Below are 15,042 nucleotides of genomic sequence, written 5' to 3'. Positions count from 1 at the left end.
GACCTGATCATCATCATCAGCCAATAGCATCACACCAGGTATCGCCATTTTTCCACATTTATGATGAGGCTGCTTCATAGTAAATATATAGAGCATGCTGTATTATCTATCTTTCTATTTGTGTATGATGCCGTGCAAAAGGTTCATATAAATAGTCATGAATACAAGAAAGAAAGAAAGAAGAAAACATGATGTTTTTATTGAAACAGTTTACTGATAAATGACAGATGGTTGTCATGAAACCTTCATGTTTTAATTTCAAAAAATCATGGGCTAAAAAGTCATACATGGTACTTAACACTGAATAGCAAGAGAATCCATGCTTCAGAGCAGACACTCAATTCACAAAGAAATCAGGCAAAATGCCTTTTTTCAATAAAAAATATTAAATCTTTTTTTCCCACTCTATCCATCTTTACATGGTACAGGTTTGTTCACTTTTTAATTATATAAAAACGCTTAATACTGATTGTGAAACACTGGAATTAATTTACAAAACATAATAATAATAATAATAATAATTATAATATTAATAACAATAACAAACAATAATAACAATAACCATTAAAATTTAAAAACGAAATTCAAATGGAGGAACTCAGTCAGAGCTGTTGCATCTTGGCCCACACAAACAGCTTTTTTTTTGTTTTGTTTTTTTGTTTTTTGGGGTGGGGGGGGATACCAAATGGCATTTACATCTACCTGACACACAGTAACACACAAACACAGTATCAGGTCATTGAGTTTTTCTCATTGCCATTTACAGTGTTATGGGCACAAAGACAAGACACTCTCTAAAGCATTCATGTGCCTCTGTAGGATACCACTCACAAACCAGAGAAATCCATCTCACCATCAGTCAAGCTTGCTGGACCCATAGTGGTCCTCAAAAAGTGCCCTACTCCTCCAGCACACAGGATAATAATGATAGATAAAAGTATAGGACCCCTTTAAATATCTCAGCATTTAGAAGAAGGGAAAAATCTTCCAGGCGACAGGAACTTGTATCCGTTGCCAGCAGGTAGTCGGATAGAACGAGCACCGGGGCTACTGCTTGTGGAAATAGTAGGTGATGGGGTCACTTTTCTGGGGTTGGAGCAGTGGTGTCCATTGGAAGAGTTCTTACTACTCCTGTCCAATGAGTGCAGTCCCAGCTCCCGCAGCTCCAGGCTGTCCTGGGTCTCATTAGGAGAGCAGTGGCGTGGGGAGAGGTTGAGAAGGCTCAGTACATCTCTACCAGCAGATGCAAGAGGTCCAGGAGTGTTGTGAACCGCTCTGACAGGACCTAGATGTTGCTGTTGCTGTGCTGCAGCGTTAGCCCAAAAGGTCTTCAGATTGTGGATAGCTTGGACTTTTTCATCAATGACACCTCTTCTTAGCCGATCCAAGTCTGGTGTATCAGCTGACGTAGAGCAGGCAGAGCCTGTAGAAGAGTAGGACAGAGCAGGGGAAGGAGCACTTCCACCTGGCGACTGGTGACCAGAACTGGGGGACACATTACTTGGGGAACGAGAGATGTGGCCACTGTATGGGGAGCTTGGGTACTTTAATTTGAACTGTCCGTGGCTGTCCAGAGTGGGCGAAGGATGGCTGCCTTCCTTTTGGGAAGACTCAGAGACTGCAGGACTATTGTAGCCAGAGCTTATCTTCTGCAGGGAGGAAGAACGAGAGGGAGGTTTGGGTCTAGGGGAAGACTGAGCTCGGCTACTTGCGCTGCTGTTAGGACGGCTAAAAGCACTGGTTTCAGAAGAGCGGAAAGCACTGCTCCGAGCTGAGGTTCCTCCAGCTGTCCCACCTTCTGCACCAGCCCGCTGGAGACTACCCACAGCACGTAAATGGCTGTGAGTTTCCTCCAGAATCTTCTGGGCCAACTCCTGAGGATCCAGAGGTACAGTTTTTTCTTCCTGAGACTTGACAGTGCTGTCCGTCTCAGTGCTGGACTGATCAGATTCACCTGTATCTGAGCTGCTCACCTTGCCTACCTTCTGGAATGGGGAATTTGGGCTGGGCACCAGGCATGTTTTGACAGGGGATGTGGGAGTGCTGACACTGCCCCTGGATGATACTGATACAGTGTAGCCTCTCCCTGCACCTGTGTTGGACCCCCCAACCACCCCCCTGCCTCCACGGTGGTGGCGCTGGCTGTGGCCTGGTGGCAAAGGCAGAGAATCACAGTGACTTCCCAGCGGCTCGCTGCTGATAATGGAGAAGCCCTCATATTCCTCCTCGTCACCTCGGGCTCCTGCCACTGCAGCCGCTGCACCATGTGGAGAGGAACGACTACGAGGAACATGATGTTTGTGGATGGAGTAGTGAGCTGTGGCTCCACTGCGATGCCGATGACTAAGGAAATCACAGTCTGACTTGGAAGCAAAGCTCATGGAGGATGCTACAGAGCTCAGACTATACACAGAGATGGCATCTGATGCTTGATTGTCCAGGCAAGGAGGAGAAAAGGGAAGGCTGGAGTATCCCATGGGCAAGGGGTTGGACACAGACTGGGCTGAAGCTAGAGACTCAAGGGAAGATGAGCTGTCCAGGCTAAGGCGCTTGGGCAGTTCTGTGGAGTCTAATAAAAGAGAAGAGTTAAAAAAATGACAAACAACACCAGGTTAAATGTTATAAAACGAGTATACGCTATTAAAAATGCTCACCAAAAAGCGCCAACAGAGACTGGAGAGCAAAGTGCAAGGTGCGGCGGTTGGCAAGCTTGCCCGTCTTCAGCACCACTTCTTCTTGGCCTACCTCACATAAGTCGAATCCTGCACACAACAAAATAAAGCATATAAACATGACAATGTGTACCAAAAGGGACACACCAATGTAGAATAGTTTAGAAGGTTATTGTTTTCTTAGGTGACACTGACTCACCAAGAGCAGCCAGAAATTCATGGCATCCGGGCAGTCTCCACAGCTGCACACTGATAGACACCTGAATAGGCAGGAGGGAGAAATCCTGTTCTTTTTCTCCTGTCTGGAGTTGGACTAGCACCTGATGGAGCTGGAGAAGAAAGGGAAGTGGTATTTAAAAGCTGGAAGAAAGCAAGAATGTAATTGCCCAAGAACAAATTTGTCTAGTGTCCTAATCTTAATAACAATTTTGTTTGCATCTATTCATGTTTCCTAGTATAAAGGCAACCAGAAATGAAAGAGGGCTACTGTAAAAATATTTTATATGCTTTCTGTCAAGCCCTGTTGTGAGTCCTCTGCCTGAGTAATCACTGTACTAATACAATGTCAACTGAAATGGTTAGAGCTTTGTGGGAGTTGACACGTGGCCCAGAGGCACACTTGCCTGTTTGGTTTGGAATTACTTCGGAACAGAGACACCTTTGTCAACTTGACGTAACTGTGCAAAAAGCAGAAACATGCTCCTTCTCCTCACTCTACATGACTGTTAGAGGGTGGATTTTACGTCACTGTTTTATCCTTACAAACACCCAGAACCATTCCTCTGACCTCCAATGAACCTGGCTTCTAAAACCTTAAATACTCCAAATCCCAAAGATCTGAAAGAAGGAACTAGGAAAGGAGAAATTATGAGCACTCTAAATGTTTGCTCAGCTACACGTTATACAAGCAAACACTGAACAGCACTAGAACAACAAAACTGAGCATGCAGCTTCTAAGCTAAAAGGTCAAAGTTAAACAAGGCAAAAAGAAGAGAAAAGGCGATGGAATGGGATGTAGTGCACGAGGTGAATGCACACTTACCATTGCCACCATATTTTTAACAGCCTTCAGACCACATGTTAGGGGCAGGGGAGAGAAAATAGGCTTTTTTTAATCGCATGCACACAGGCCATTCACAAAGGGCATACGGGTCAACAAGAAACATTAGTGTTTAATATATTATATATATTTTATGATGCAATCCTAATGCTTAGATTGTGTGTTTTATGTTCTGTGTCATTCACCAACCAATTGGATGGTCTCTCACTTAAAGCATGTGATAACCACATGTTTCACATAAACAGGGATAAATCTCTGCAGCGGAAGGTTCATTCTGTGGTGTCACAAGCCAGAGTGCAAGAAAACAGGACTCAGATTGTAGTTAAGACTTTGGACTTGAAGCAGTGCTAGTTAGGCTTTAATGCAGCATTTCAACACAGAATAAGCTGTAGCTTGATCTGTGTTAGTTGCCAGTGCATTAGTGTGTGTCCACCAGTCCTGATGTAACGAAGTTATACAACAATGTATTCTTTTCCAGCAGAGCTTTATCCTACACATGTGTGTAAAAGTCTCAGAGGAAGTGGGGGGGTGAATAGTCCCTAATACAGAATAATAATATGAAGGGAATTTGTCAAATTTCTATCTGGTGTATTAGGTTTTAAAAAGTGTTTGGAGCTGCAGGGGCCTACCCGATTGATGAGCTGCTCTCCTGCCTCTGAAGCTGTGATGAGTTTGCACAAAGCCTGAAGAGCTGGTGGCGGCAGACCTAAAGGATGGAATCAAAGGAAGTTCATTATTCATGCAAAAGGCTGTTCTTTACACCTCAAACAGCAGTAAACAGGCAATAAAGAGAGTGATATGATGGTGAAATCAAATTGAATCTATTGCACATAAACATATAGGGAATTACTCTCAAAATGATTCTACAGCCTGACAATGACCCCCAATCTCAACAAAATAAAAGTCTGGGAATAAATTCAGAGACAGAAATTCACAACAGAACTGAAGTCTACCTGGCAAGAACGTCTACTTGGGCTGGTTATAAAAGAATGGGATGGTTACTGTATGAAATTAAAAAATTGGCATTACTTTTGGAGGATGCATTTTTATATAGGACATGTAAAAATGTATTCATACCCAATAGTGATTGTAAAGTAGTGCTACACTGTTGAAGCCTGTCCCCCGGGTCAGCAGTGGGAAAGAAGACAGCAGCAGGAATACCGGTGCCTGCCGAGTCAAGACGGAAGCCCACAGCTATTAGCAGCGCCTGCCAGCCGGGGACACCTCCCACTTTATTCTCCACACTCTGCTGGGATGTATACATGGAGTTACGCTGGCCATTCTGTATCCTTTGAAGAGACTTTTCCACCTGCAAGGATCACGGCAATGTAGAAGCATTTATATTTTTATTAGTCATGGTTTTGATATTTTACATGTTCATATGCGTGTGTCAGGTCTTACCAGATGCAGTAACACTCTCAGAGCATCACGAGCACGATCTGGATACTGCAGAATCTCAGCCAAAGCTTGGCCAATCAGGGATGACGGGCTGTTAAGTTTCACATCGTTGCCAATCAGCATGTATCCTTTAAAGAAGGAAAAAGAGCTTCATTACATTGTTTTTTATTATTTATTATATTATTATGCATAACTGGATGACATCTCCAACCTGCCCAGTTGGAAGGGTGTGAGTACTGCTTGCTACTCTGCACAGTCTTCATGGCATCTGCCAGTGCTGCACTAGCCTTGGTCCCATTAAGCAGGGCAGTGTAGAAGGCATGCACGAAAACCTTGGAGGCAGCAACAGGGACGGGCCACAAGGACACGAGAACACACTGAGCCCCCGCAGCCAGGAAGGCTCTGGTCAATCCCACAACACCATCTGCTGTGACCTTGCTGCTGGACTCCTGGTACGATCTGTAGCCACAGTGACAAATGCAAGCGTAAAGATAAAATAACAGTACTTAATAGCTTAATATTTCAACCATTATTAAAAAATAAATCATTAATAGACTCAAATTTGTTATTTAAATGTATTCTGCCATTGAGTCCACCTACCCCAGCACTACCAGTTTGACGGGCAACCTCAGGTCCAATATATCAGCAGCTGTGAGCAGGAACTCCTGAAGAGGTGGACTGTCACAGATGCTCTCCACATCACTGCTGTCATCCTGCATGTGGAGAGACTCTGGGATGGTAAATCCACTTCCAATGGAGCCCTTCCTCCCTCGACTACTGCTGCCCCTCTGCCCACCCGCACCCCTCCCCACTGTTCCAACACTGGCACTGGCCCCTCCAGGAACACCCTCTGGATTTGGGGTAAGGACAAGAGCAGCCAATTTCCAGGAAATGTGGGTGGCAAAGTGTGCACACTCGGCCTGCATGAGGGCGCTCATCACCCTCTCCTTTGTGGCCAAAGAGCCAGCCAGGGGCTGACACCCTAGTAGCTCAGCAACTATTTGAGCCTCCTCCTCTGCAGAGGGCATGGGTCCCCACAGCCAGCGGTCCATCACAGGTGAAGGCAATCTAGGGTTCCCCACCACTGCTGCCATCGAGACGCCACCACATGGAGCTGGTCCAGGACGCCGAGAGTGACCCTGAAAACACAGCAGCAAAGTCCACATTGGAGCAACAGTAGTTTATAAAAAAATATAGAATCATCAGTTGTATGGCATCTGAATGAGAATCTAAACCTTTCCACTGGATCCAAGGCCATGGATGGAGGGCACAGCGATGAGGCTGAAGCGTTCATACAAGTATTCATTAGAAGAGCTTCCTTTTAGCAGGGCAAAGGGGATGAGGTACAGTTCTCCCTCCAGCACCATCACTAATTGTCTGTGTCTTCCAACAGGCCCGCTAGAATGCATCAAGCCCTGTCATCCAAAAAAAAAGCATTAGAATGCACATGAAAATTCACACTTTTGAATTATGTTTCTTCTCATGTATATTTTCCTTTCCTCCTCTCCATTTCACACAACTATGTCAACAGGCAGAAAATGACAGAAAGAGGTACTTCTCACCCCCTCCATGGGTGCAATGAGCAAATCATAAAGTGCCCGGAGTGGAGGTTTTCCAAGGTTGCTGGAGCGACGAGGCAGGGAAGAGTTACCGTCTTTGGCAGGAGACATGGTGTTGCTGAAAAGACTGGTCATACTCTGGCAACTCCTGCACAAACACCACACAAAATACTGTACTTATTTTTTGGAACATCTTGTACATCATGCTATGCTCCTGCAGACAGTTTTAAGGCAGTTTGCCATGTCAGAGATTTTATGGTTTCCTATAGTTACAATTTATCATTCCCTTCTCTGGAGCTACAGATATTCATGATATGGTATAATAATAACAGAGACAACACAAAGAAACACAAGAAAACAACTAACTATGGTGTTAACAGAAGGCATCTGATTAAAAAGAAAACACAATTTAAACCATTAATTACATTTAAAATATTTATGCATGCACTGAAACTAAACCAACTACAAAATGCTGATGTTGATATAAAATCAACTCAAGGAACTGCAAGTTGAATTCAAGATATATGAGCAAGCTGCTTTAAACTGCTGTATTCTGGCCTGCATTGTTTTTTGCTATAGAAAAATATTGCTATTAAATTGGGCCCTTGTGCATCAAACTGCCCTGTTATGAGCTTTGCAGATGTGCTGGGAATATGGCTAACAAGGTCCATGTCAGATATGCCACAGACATGGTGCTATGGTGGTAGCACAAAGCTGCAGCAGAAGAGAGCAGCAATTTATAAAAGTTATATAAGGTTTACCTTTGTTTTTTGAAATGGTTTCAGAGGCCATACTTATGAACACACATACAGTCTAATGTATTCCCCTGAGATTATTCTGTTATCCACTAGATGGCAGTATTGCACTGCTTTGAAAAGCACACAAACACAAAGTAGTGTTGAGTCCTAGTAGCTTGGCAGAATGACTGAGGAGGAGGAGGAGGAAGAGGATGAGAGCAGAGCTCATCCCATCCTTACAGACACCTCTGTACATATAATCAAAACTCAGAGCTTACAGTTAAAAGAGGATAAGTTTGTTAGTGCCTTCATGCTCTGCTGGTGACTAGTATTTTGACTAGTAAGGAACTAAGGAAATTAAGGTATAGTCCAGTGTCTTTTGAAACAGCTGAGTGACAGCTCTCTGCTTCGGTCGAGACACCCAGCATACTGAGATCTGTGCTAATGGTGTCCATGGGGTTAAAAGCCTTTTGCTTGGCCCTGTAGCCTTATGGCTACACTTGTCACTACACTCCATCTGCTCCACCAGCCAGAGTTTCTTCCGGACCCTGGCCAACAGACATCTATCCTGCCCTTCTGGTAGCCCCAGGCCACTGGCTCCCCTCCAGCCTCCCAACACTCTTTCTCCCTCTCAGGCCCTGGCATGAACCTCCATGGGAAAGCAAAACAATCGTTTGTTAGCCTGACAGGAAGAATGAGAGAGGAGGCAAGGGATACGCCAAGAAAAGGTGAGTGTCAAGTGCAGAGGGAAACAGTGAAAGGAAAAGGCTGAAAGCAGTGAGGCTGGAGGTGAAGATTGTATTCAGGGGCTGCCTAAAATGGTGTACGGATGACAGGCAGTTCTTTAAGTGGTAGACAAAGGTAAACAAGTCGACCTCTATCACACACTTACACTTTACATACTAGCTGAATTTGCTATGATATAAATAACTGCTTAACTTTGTTGACCTTTTCACAGCAGGCGTCCTGTTTTATCAGTGTTTATTGCTCCCTTAACTGAAGACTTAATCAAAATCATCAAACAATCTCATTATGCATAAATATGTATTCAGTTACACACTAAAGGGATTAAACACAAGGGGTCTTTTATTATCACCTTCCCATAGTAATCCTTCCAAGCTCCCCAGTGTAGATTACATCTTGCTGTTAAAATGCCAATTGACAGATCTTTTAATATGCAGTGTAATGTTCCTGTACCTATTTTAATTTAAACGTTATTCAATTAGGGTTGAGTATATTTTTATCCACTCTCTTAATTATAAGTAATTGCGGTAATACTGGAGTTTTCATAACAATTCCTTATAATGAATGCTAATACAAACGTAAGGAAAAATGCAGAGGGGGAGGTGAAGTTAAAGAGAACCTAGTCACCAGGCACTAAACCCCAAGATATATAGCTTGAAAGGACAAAGAGGTTTTCTTCATTTTCTCTTTTGCTTTAGTATTGTGATAGACAACAGGCTCCTAAGCATGAGGAGCTTTATAATTCAGAGTTTTTTGAGGCCCAAAAGAATGAGCGGATTATTACCGGCAGCCCATTAAAGGGGCTTAATGAGCACCGAGACTCAATTAAAGCTGGAATTACCCTCTCATCAAAGAGCAGCTCAACTGTGGACGAGGACAAGGAAATATGACCCAGACACACACGTATGCATGCACAGGCTGAGTGTGCGTCTTGGTATACTATACCAACCGGCACTGTGTAAATGAATACTCTGCATAGTGTCAATAAATAAACCTCAAGCCACTGGCAGACTCAGTAAAATCTCATAAATCTGCATAGCAAACACAGACAGGGCAAACATCTTAAAACCACAGTCAAGCAGACACATACACACAAAGTGGGTGCGCGCACACACACACATACACAGCATCATCAGAGTAGACAGTTGATAAGGGCTTTAGCAGCTTGGCTCTACTCAGTCTATTTAATAAGGAGGATTCACATGCTGCCTCTGCGCTGGCTAAACAATAGAGAAAAGAGTGCTTTCACAGATGAGCCACAATACCCTCGAATCTCCTTACCCAGCAGATATTTTTAATCTTTGTGTGTGTGTGTGTGTGTGTGAAAGTGGGTCTAAGTCACACTGTAGATGATTAAGACTGTCTCTCATTAAGAGTGCCAGAACGTCCAGGTGTTGTGCAACAATCCCCTACCTGTTGAACAGGTTGTTTCTGGACACCATGCGCAGGAAGCCTGTTGGATCAGTGACTGAGTTAAGCTTGTTGTTGAGCTCTTCAAATTGTTGGTCCAACAAATCTCCTGCCTCACTCTCTGTTTCACTGCTCGAACACCCTCTGAAAGAGAGGGAAAAAGACAGAGTGAGAGACATCCACCGCCACAGACATGTTGGCACAGAAAACACACTAGAGTAGACAATACACAGACTTACATTGTTTCTCTGAGGATAAATCAACTACACACGCTCACTCCTGACTTGCCCAAAATACACACTATTCAACCCACTCACACTTGGCCTAATTTCCCAGGCTTGAGCCAACACCCTGATGGTAAGCAGAGTTAAATCCTTTCATTATAATGCTGGTAAAGCTGATCCAGTCAGCTGGGAGTCAGAACCACCCCCACTCCACAACTGATAACCCTACTTTCCCCCATCTCTGCCTTCATGTCTTAACTTCTCTTCTGATGGTCCCATATCACATAACTCTTACAGTGTGTCTGATCCGTGCCCCCACAGTAGCCAAGAATGAACTGTGGACCTCTCAGGACCATCGTGGGATCTTTCACCGTCTTGCTCTCACTACCATTACCACTTCTTACAGTACGTGGGCCCATTTCTTTGGGATTTATATACTGACAGGTCTATTCTGGATCAAGAAATGTAGGCTAAAGAATACACTGTATTTTTAAAAGACAAAAAGATTCCTAGATTTCCACTGTCAAAAAAGCAGCATCCTCCTCTCTCTTCATCATCCTTTCTTTCATCCATGTATGCTCTCCCCATTATTCTCCATCCCATTCATTTCCCCTCTGCACTCATTTCAGAGAGCTGCCTTCCTTTCTCTGCACTCTAGAGAATGAATGGCCTGGTAAGTGGTGCCATATTGTGCCCATCCAGGCGCAGTGGCGCGTATGCAACTTCCCATTGGAGTAGTAAATGAGCTGGTAATGGGGCAGGAGGGCCAAGCAGCGAGGGTGGCGGAGACTGGCACTGGGTGGACCAGCTGGGCACTATGGATCAAACACCAACTAGAGAAACAAAGCTAATGTCAAACGCAGCGTAGAATGTCAGCGGGCGGTTTTAACTTTCAATACATCTCAGCACATTTTCCATCTCCTTCTGTGGAGTCTCTCAGCTACAACTCTGTTGTGCGTTAGGTGTTTATTCACCAGCCTCTGCTTATTTTGCCCCATTGATTTTACCATGTCAACTCAAGCGCCTTCGCAGTCCTCCATTTTATTCTCACACTGAACCCCTTGTCTCTCTTCCTTTACATGTCAGGCTTGCTGTTTGTTCACTGGATTCAACACCTCTTCCAAAGGGCCATTATTCCGTCTCATTTATTCCCACTGGGGTGAGAGTGGAGTACTTTAGGCAGGTAGTGGAGGCCTGTCATCACCAGGTGCAATCAGGCAGAATAACACCCTTTAACACACAGATTCTGAATTATAAAACGACTTTAACACCTAGGATGAAACTTTTAGCATAGCTTTTTTCTTCTTGCTGTTTTGGCTGTATTATTGATGTCATCATGCTGTTGCTACACCTGCTTCTGAGGGATGGTAAACAAGGGCTTTCTAAGTAGCACATTAATTAGTGTGGTCTGTCTTTCAAGTTTGTGTCAATACAGTTTATGTGGGTATGTGTTTTTTTTCTTGGCAGCTATCCCAGCTCAGTAAAAAACAGCAATGTAAAAGTGGAGCACAGACATAATGGTTACTATACCACTGTACAAATTAGCAACAATGGCAACAGAAGTTTAAGATCACCATGTTACACTAAAACATTGAAAAAGCTATGAGTAGTTCTAAGAGAGACAAGCAAGAGATAAGATTCACTATTTTATGATCAATAATTAGCTAACAACACAAAGGCATTTCATTTTATTGCAGCCTCTCTCACAAAGAAGCTCCCCTCTTAGTCATTCACACTGAATCAAAAAGCCTGTGTAATGCACCTGAGTGTATACTTGCAATGCACAATTGCACAATCAGTGCAGAGTAGTGACATGTAAGCACAGCAGCACATGCAGTGCACATGTCCTGCTGCTTTGGCAAAGTGCACAGCTGGAAAACAAGCTGTATGAAAGGGGCGTGTGACAGCCGTCAACATCTCACCTGCTGTAATAAGACTCTACTCCCAGAGCCTCACGGGCACTGGCAATGTGCTGCTCCAGCGAGGAGCCGCTGACCACCCCACTAACACTCCCCTCCTGGAAGTCTGACCCTCCTTCTGTCAGACCCTCACCGAGGTACACCTCATGGAACTTCAGGATGCCTGTAGATAGAGGGAAAACATTATTGTTTATTTTTACTGGTGTTTATGAATTGAAAGTTTAATAACAAAAAATACTAAAATGCAACTGTTTTCCACCTCTTTTATCTAATGCTTTTTTTATTACTCGCTCACAACAGGGGGAATATTAGATCACTTCAACCGAAAGCTGTGAGTGAGACCATGTGTAGTAGTGCATCTGCAGAGCAAAATGAATAAAACAAATAATGTTCAATAAAAGATAAGAGTAGACTGCCTGTGCCATCTGCTGCCTGCCACGAGAGCTCAGCTACGTTTCCAGCAGGAGCATCAGAACGGGGTGGGGAAGACACACTGAGAGATGGAGCGATGTCAGCGATGTATAAGTGTATGCACGTTTTTGCTTAAAATATATTTTAATGGAGAACATCTATATATATATATATGATGTTGTATGTATGTATAAAATGGTGCAGAATTTACACTAGTGAAGTAAATGTGACTTTAGGGGTCCTTCTGAACGGCTGCAGCCTCTTCAGAGCAGGCCAGGTTTGTGTGCCAGCTGGATGCCAGGGAATGCCAGGAAGTGACAGACAGGCGATTAGTGAGCAAGTGGCTCCCTCTTAGCCTGGGGCAATATTCAACACTTTGAAGATGTACACTCATCCCCGTAGTGTTGTTTCTTCCTTTATGACTAGTGCTGAGGGGGGGTCATGTTCAAGTGTGGTTGCCTGGGAGCCGGATTTGATCAAATGTTCAGGCTTGTGGCATGGGACATGGGTCACGGCTCCCTAAACGGGAATTTTCACAAGTCGAACAAATAGGCTGCCCCTTAATCCCCTTTGCCGTGTTGGTGTCAACAAAGGAGACAACATGGAGAAGTACACAAACAAGAGCCAGAAGTAAGGGAAACTTAGAGAAGAGAGAGAAATCCTGCTTTGACTTGTGTGTAACAGCAAAGTGTTTTCCTGCTGACATGTGTGAAGATGCTGCTGGTGCTGTTTGGCTGTGTCACTATCTGTGTCACAATCAATTAGCATGGTTCATTGGCAGATGCCTTCTGGGGCAAAAGCGAGGCGGGGGGCAAATCCTAGCAGAAGAGTGGCAGGTGGCTTTGCTGCTTGGTGTTAAAGCTGGTCTTCTTACCCCTGCAGCTAAAAACAAGCCTTGAGGCCTTTTATGTGCTTTGATTTCAGGAAGCACATATGTATGTCCTATACACAGTGTAGAAGAATGCACACAGATGAAATCTGAGATATTGACTGCTTATATTTTAACTTCATCAACAAATGTATCTTCATAGCAGGTATATTTGCTGAGTGCAATATTTCCCCTTGTCTCAAATCAAACAGATTAAGGAATGACTAAGTGTAAGTCATAATAAAACAGAGGATATCAAAATAACAGCTAACAGTCTTACCTGCTCCTGGAGCCAGCAGCCAGCTGTACAGGTAACCAGCAGCCATGGAGAAATAAAGCACTAAAGCCCTCTGGCTATTGACTGTGTCCAAGATGTGCTCCACTGTAACTGGGGTGTAGGGGTCCGACTCTTGCTGGCCCGTCTGCCTCTCCACCAGCAGATCGGCAAAAGCTCGTGTACGACCCCGCTCTGCCACTGCCAGGGCCTCGTCATGATGACCTGGGGGTGTTCAGAGTTTAATTAAGAGGCAAATTCTCACACCTCATCCTTCATGTAAAAAAACCACTCTGACAGCATGAAGGAGTGTGTGTGGGTTTGGGAGTACCTAGGCTGACAAGGACTCTTTGGAGAGCCTGGTAGCAGGAGGTTTGCAGGTCAAACAGAGAAAGTTTATAGTCTGTGCTGTGCTGGGCTTCATGGCGGATGGTCTCAAACAGTGCAGATGCTCGGTAGAGCTGAGGAAAAACAAAAGATGCAATATATTTTAGACAGTTTTGGCTTTATTTATATACAAGTTAAGCATGGTGTTAAACCTAACAGGACAGATATTTTACGGTAAAGGGTGGTTCTGTGTACTGGAACAGTCTTGCTGTCTAAGCATCTGCCATGGATTTGCTTGAAGAAAGTACACCACATTAGACACTAGAAAACATGTATAAAAATATCTTCCAGTTGTGGTGCCTTTGTTTTATGCTTTCATGCAGAGACAATGATTTTGACCACTAGATGGTAGCATCCCACCTCACAGGCCCTTGTTGATCACGCCTCCTATTTTTGTTTCTCAGAGCAAAGTAATGTAATGTAGCTTGTTGAATGGCCATCAAACACAGTAAACCTCTCTTCAGCTCTTATTTGCCTGGACATGGGAAAGGGCACTGCAAAACTAAACTACTATGTGGGCCTCTTGAACACGCAGCACCCCAAGAAATGAATGCATTGTGGACTCAATAGGCATGTCTGCGATATTGGACCTTTATATTCAGTGCCAGACACTGGATTGAGGGAAGAAGAGAGACAATGGAGAGGTGGGGTGGCAGCCAGTGTTGCACAGTGGCCAAGCAGAGCTGGCCAGGAGTGCTGATTCATAGGACTCTTTATTGATTTCCTATTTCTGCACCTATAGCAGCCCTTTAGGATGACTAGGACTGCTATAGAGCCACTCTCCAGGCATCCAGGGCCAGTGGGTGTGAGACTGACACTGCTTGAATGCAGTTCATACTGTACAAGGGCAGCACTGTAGAATAGGTTGTTAATAAGAATTAAATGGATTCTACCTGCACTGTGGTTTTGACAGAAAAAAAGAAAGAGAGAGAAAAAGAGTGTGTGGGTGCATTTCCCGTGAGCACACACATGCATACACTGTAGCTCGTCTGGCATATCCCAAGGTCATGTAGGAAAGTGTGTCAGAGGGAGTGAAGGGGGAGAGTCGAGATCAGGAGAGAATCTTGGAGTTCTGCTGCATTAGTGCTAGTAGACAGAGCTGCTAGTCTCAGGCTGATTTTGCTGATAGGGCTGTGGGATGATTGCTGCAGTGCTGGTTTAATCTGTTAAGCTCACACACATCCTTTTAAGAGTGAAACTAATTTCTCACAGTGCCTTTCCTCTGTTCTGACCCCTCCTCGCACAGATGAAAGAGAAAACGATCCTAAATGTGCTGCGTCCACAGCAACTTGCTTGACTGTGGTGCAGGTAGAATCTTCTATATTCTTCAGCTGCTAAACATTCATGAAGCACTCTCTTGTTTTACTGTCACTGACACC

At 44.2% G+C, this 15,042-nt stretch overlaps 1 protein-coding gene across 2 annotated transcripts in view; it reads right to left on the bottom strand.

The window, feature by feature from the left end:
* Positions 1-175: 175 nt before the first annotated feature.
* LOC114441540 (tetratricopeptide repeat protein 28-like) overlaps positions 176-15,042 on the bottom strand; it is a 146,558-nt gene continuing 131,691 nt past the window's right edge. For both annotated transcript variants that reach the window (XM_028414516.1, XM_028414517.1), the window contains 14 exons: positions 13,608-13,737; positions 13,283-13,501; positions 11,727-11,886; positions 9,584-9,724; positions 6,693-6,837; positions 6,366-6,545; positions 5,731-6,269; positions 5,342-5,589; positions 5,134-5,258; positions 4,810-5,041; positions 4,362-4,438; positions 2,872-3,001; positions 2,655-2,762; positions 176-2,569 (listed from right to left, as the gene is read on the bottom strand). In XM_028414516.1, the coding sequence (XP_028270317.1) occupies positions 960-2,569; positions 2,655-2,762; positions 2,872-3,001; positions 4,362-4,438; positions 4,810-5,041; positions 5,134-5,258; positions 5,342-5,589; positions 5,731-6,269; positions 6,366-6,545; positions 6,693-6,837; positions 9,584-9,724; positions 11,727-11,886; positions 13,283-13,501; positions 13,608-13,737 (4,044 nt within the window). In that variant the 3' untranslated portion in view covers positions 176-959. The remainder of the gene's footprint in view (positions 2,570-2,654; positions 2,763-2,871; positions 3,002-4,361; positions 4,439-4,809; positions 5,042-5,133; positions 5,259-5,341; positions 5,590-5,730; positions 6,270-6,365; positions 6,546-6,692; positions 6,838-9,583; positions 9,725-11,726; positions 11,887-13,282; positions 13,502-13,607; positions 13,738-15,042) is intronic.

The sequence above is a fragment of the Parambassis ranga genome, chromosome 9, assembly GCF_900634625.1.
Source record: "Parambassis ranga chromosome 9, fParRan2.1, whole genome shotgun sequence".
Taxonomy (NCBI): domain Eukaryota; kingdom Metazoa; phylum Chordata; class Actinopteri; family Ambassidae; genus Parambassis; species Parambassis ranga.
This window is presented reverse-complemented; position numbering and strand designations above follow the sequence as displayed.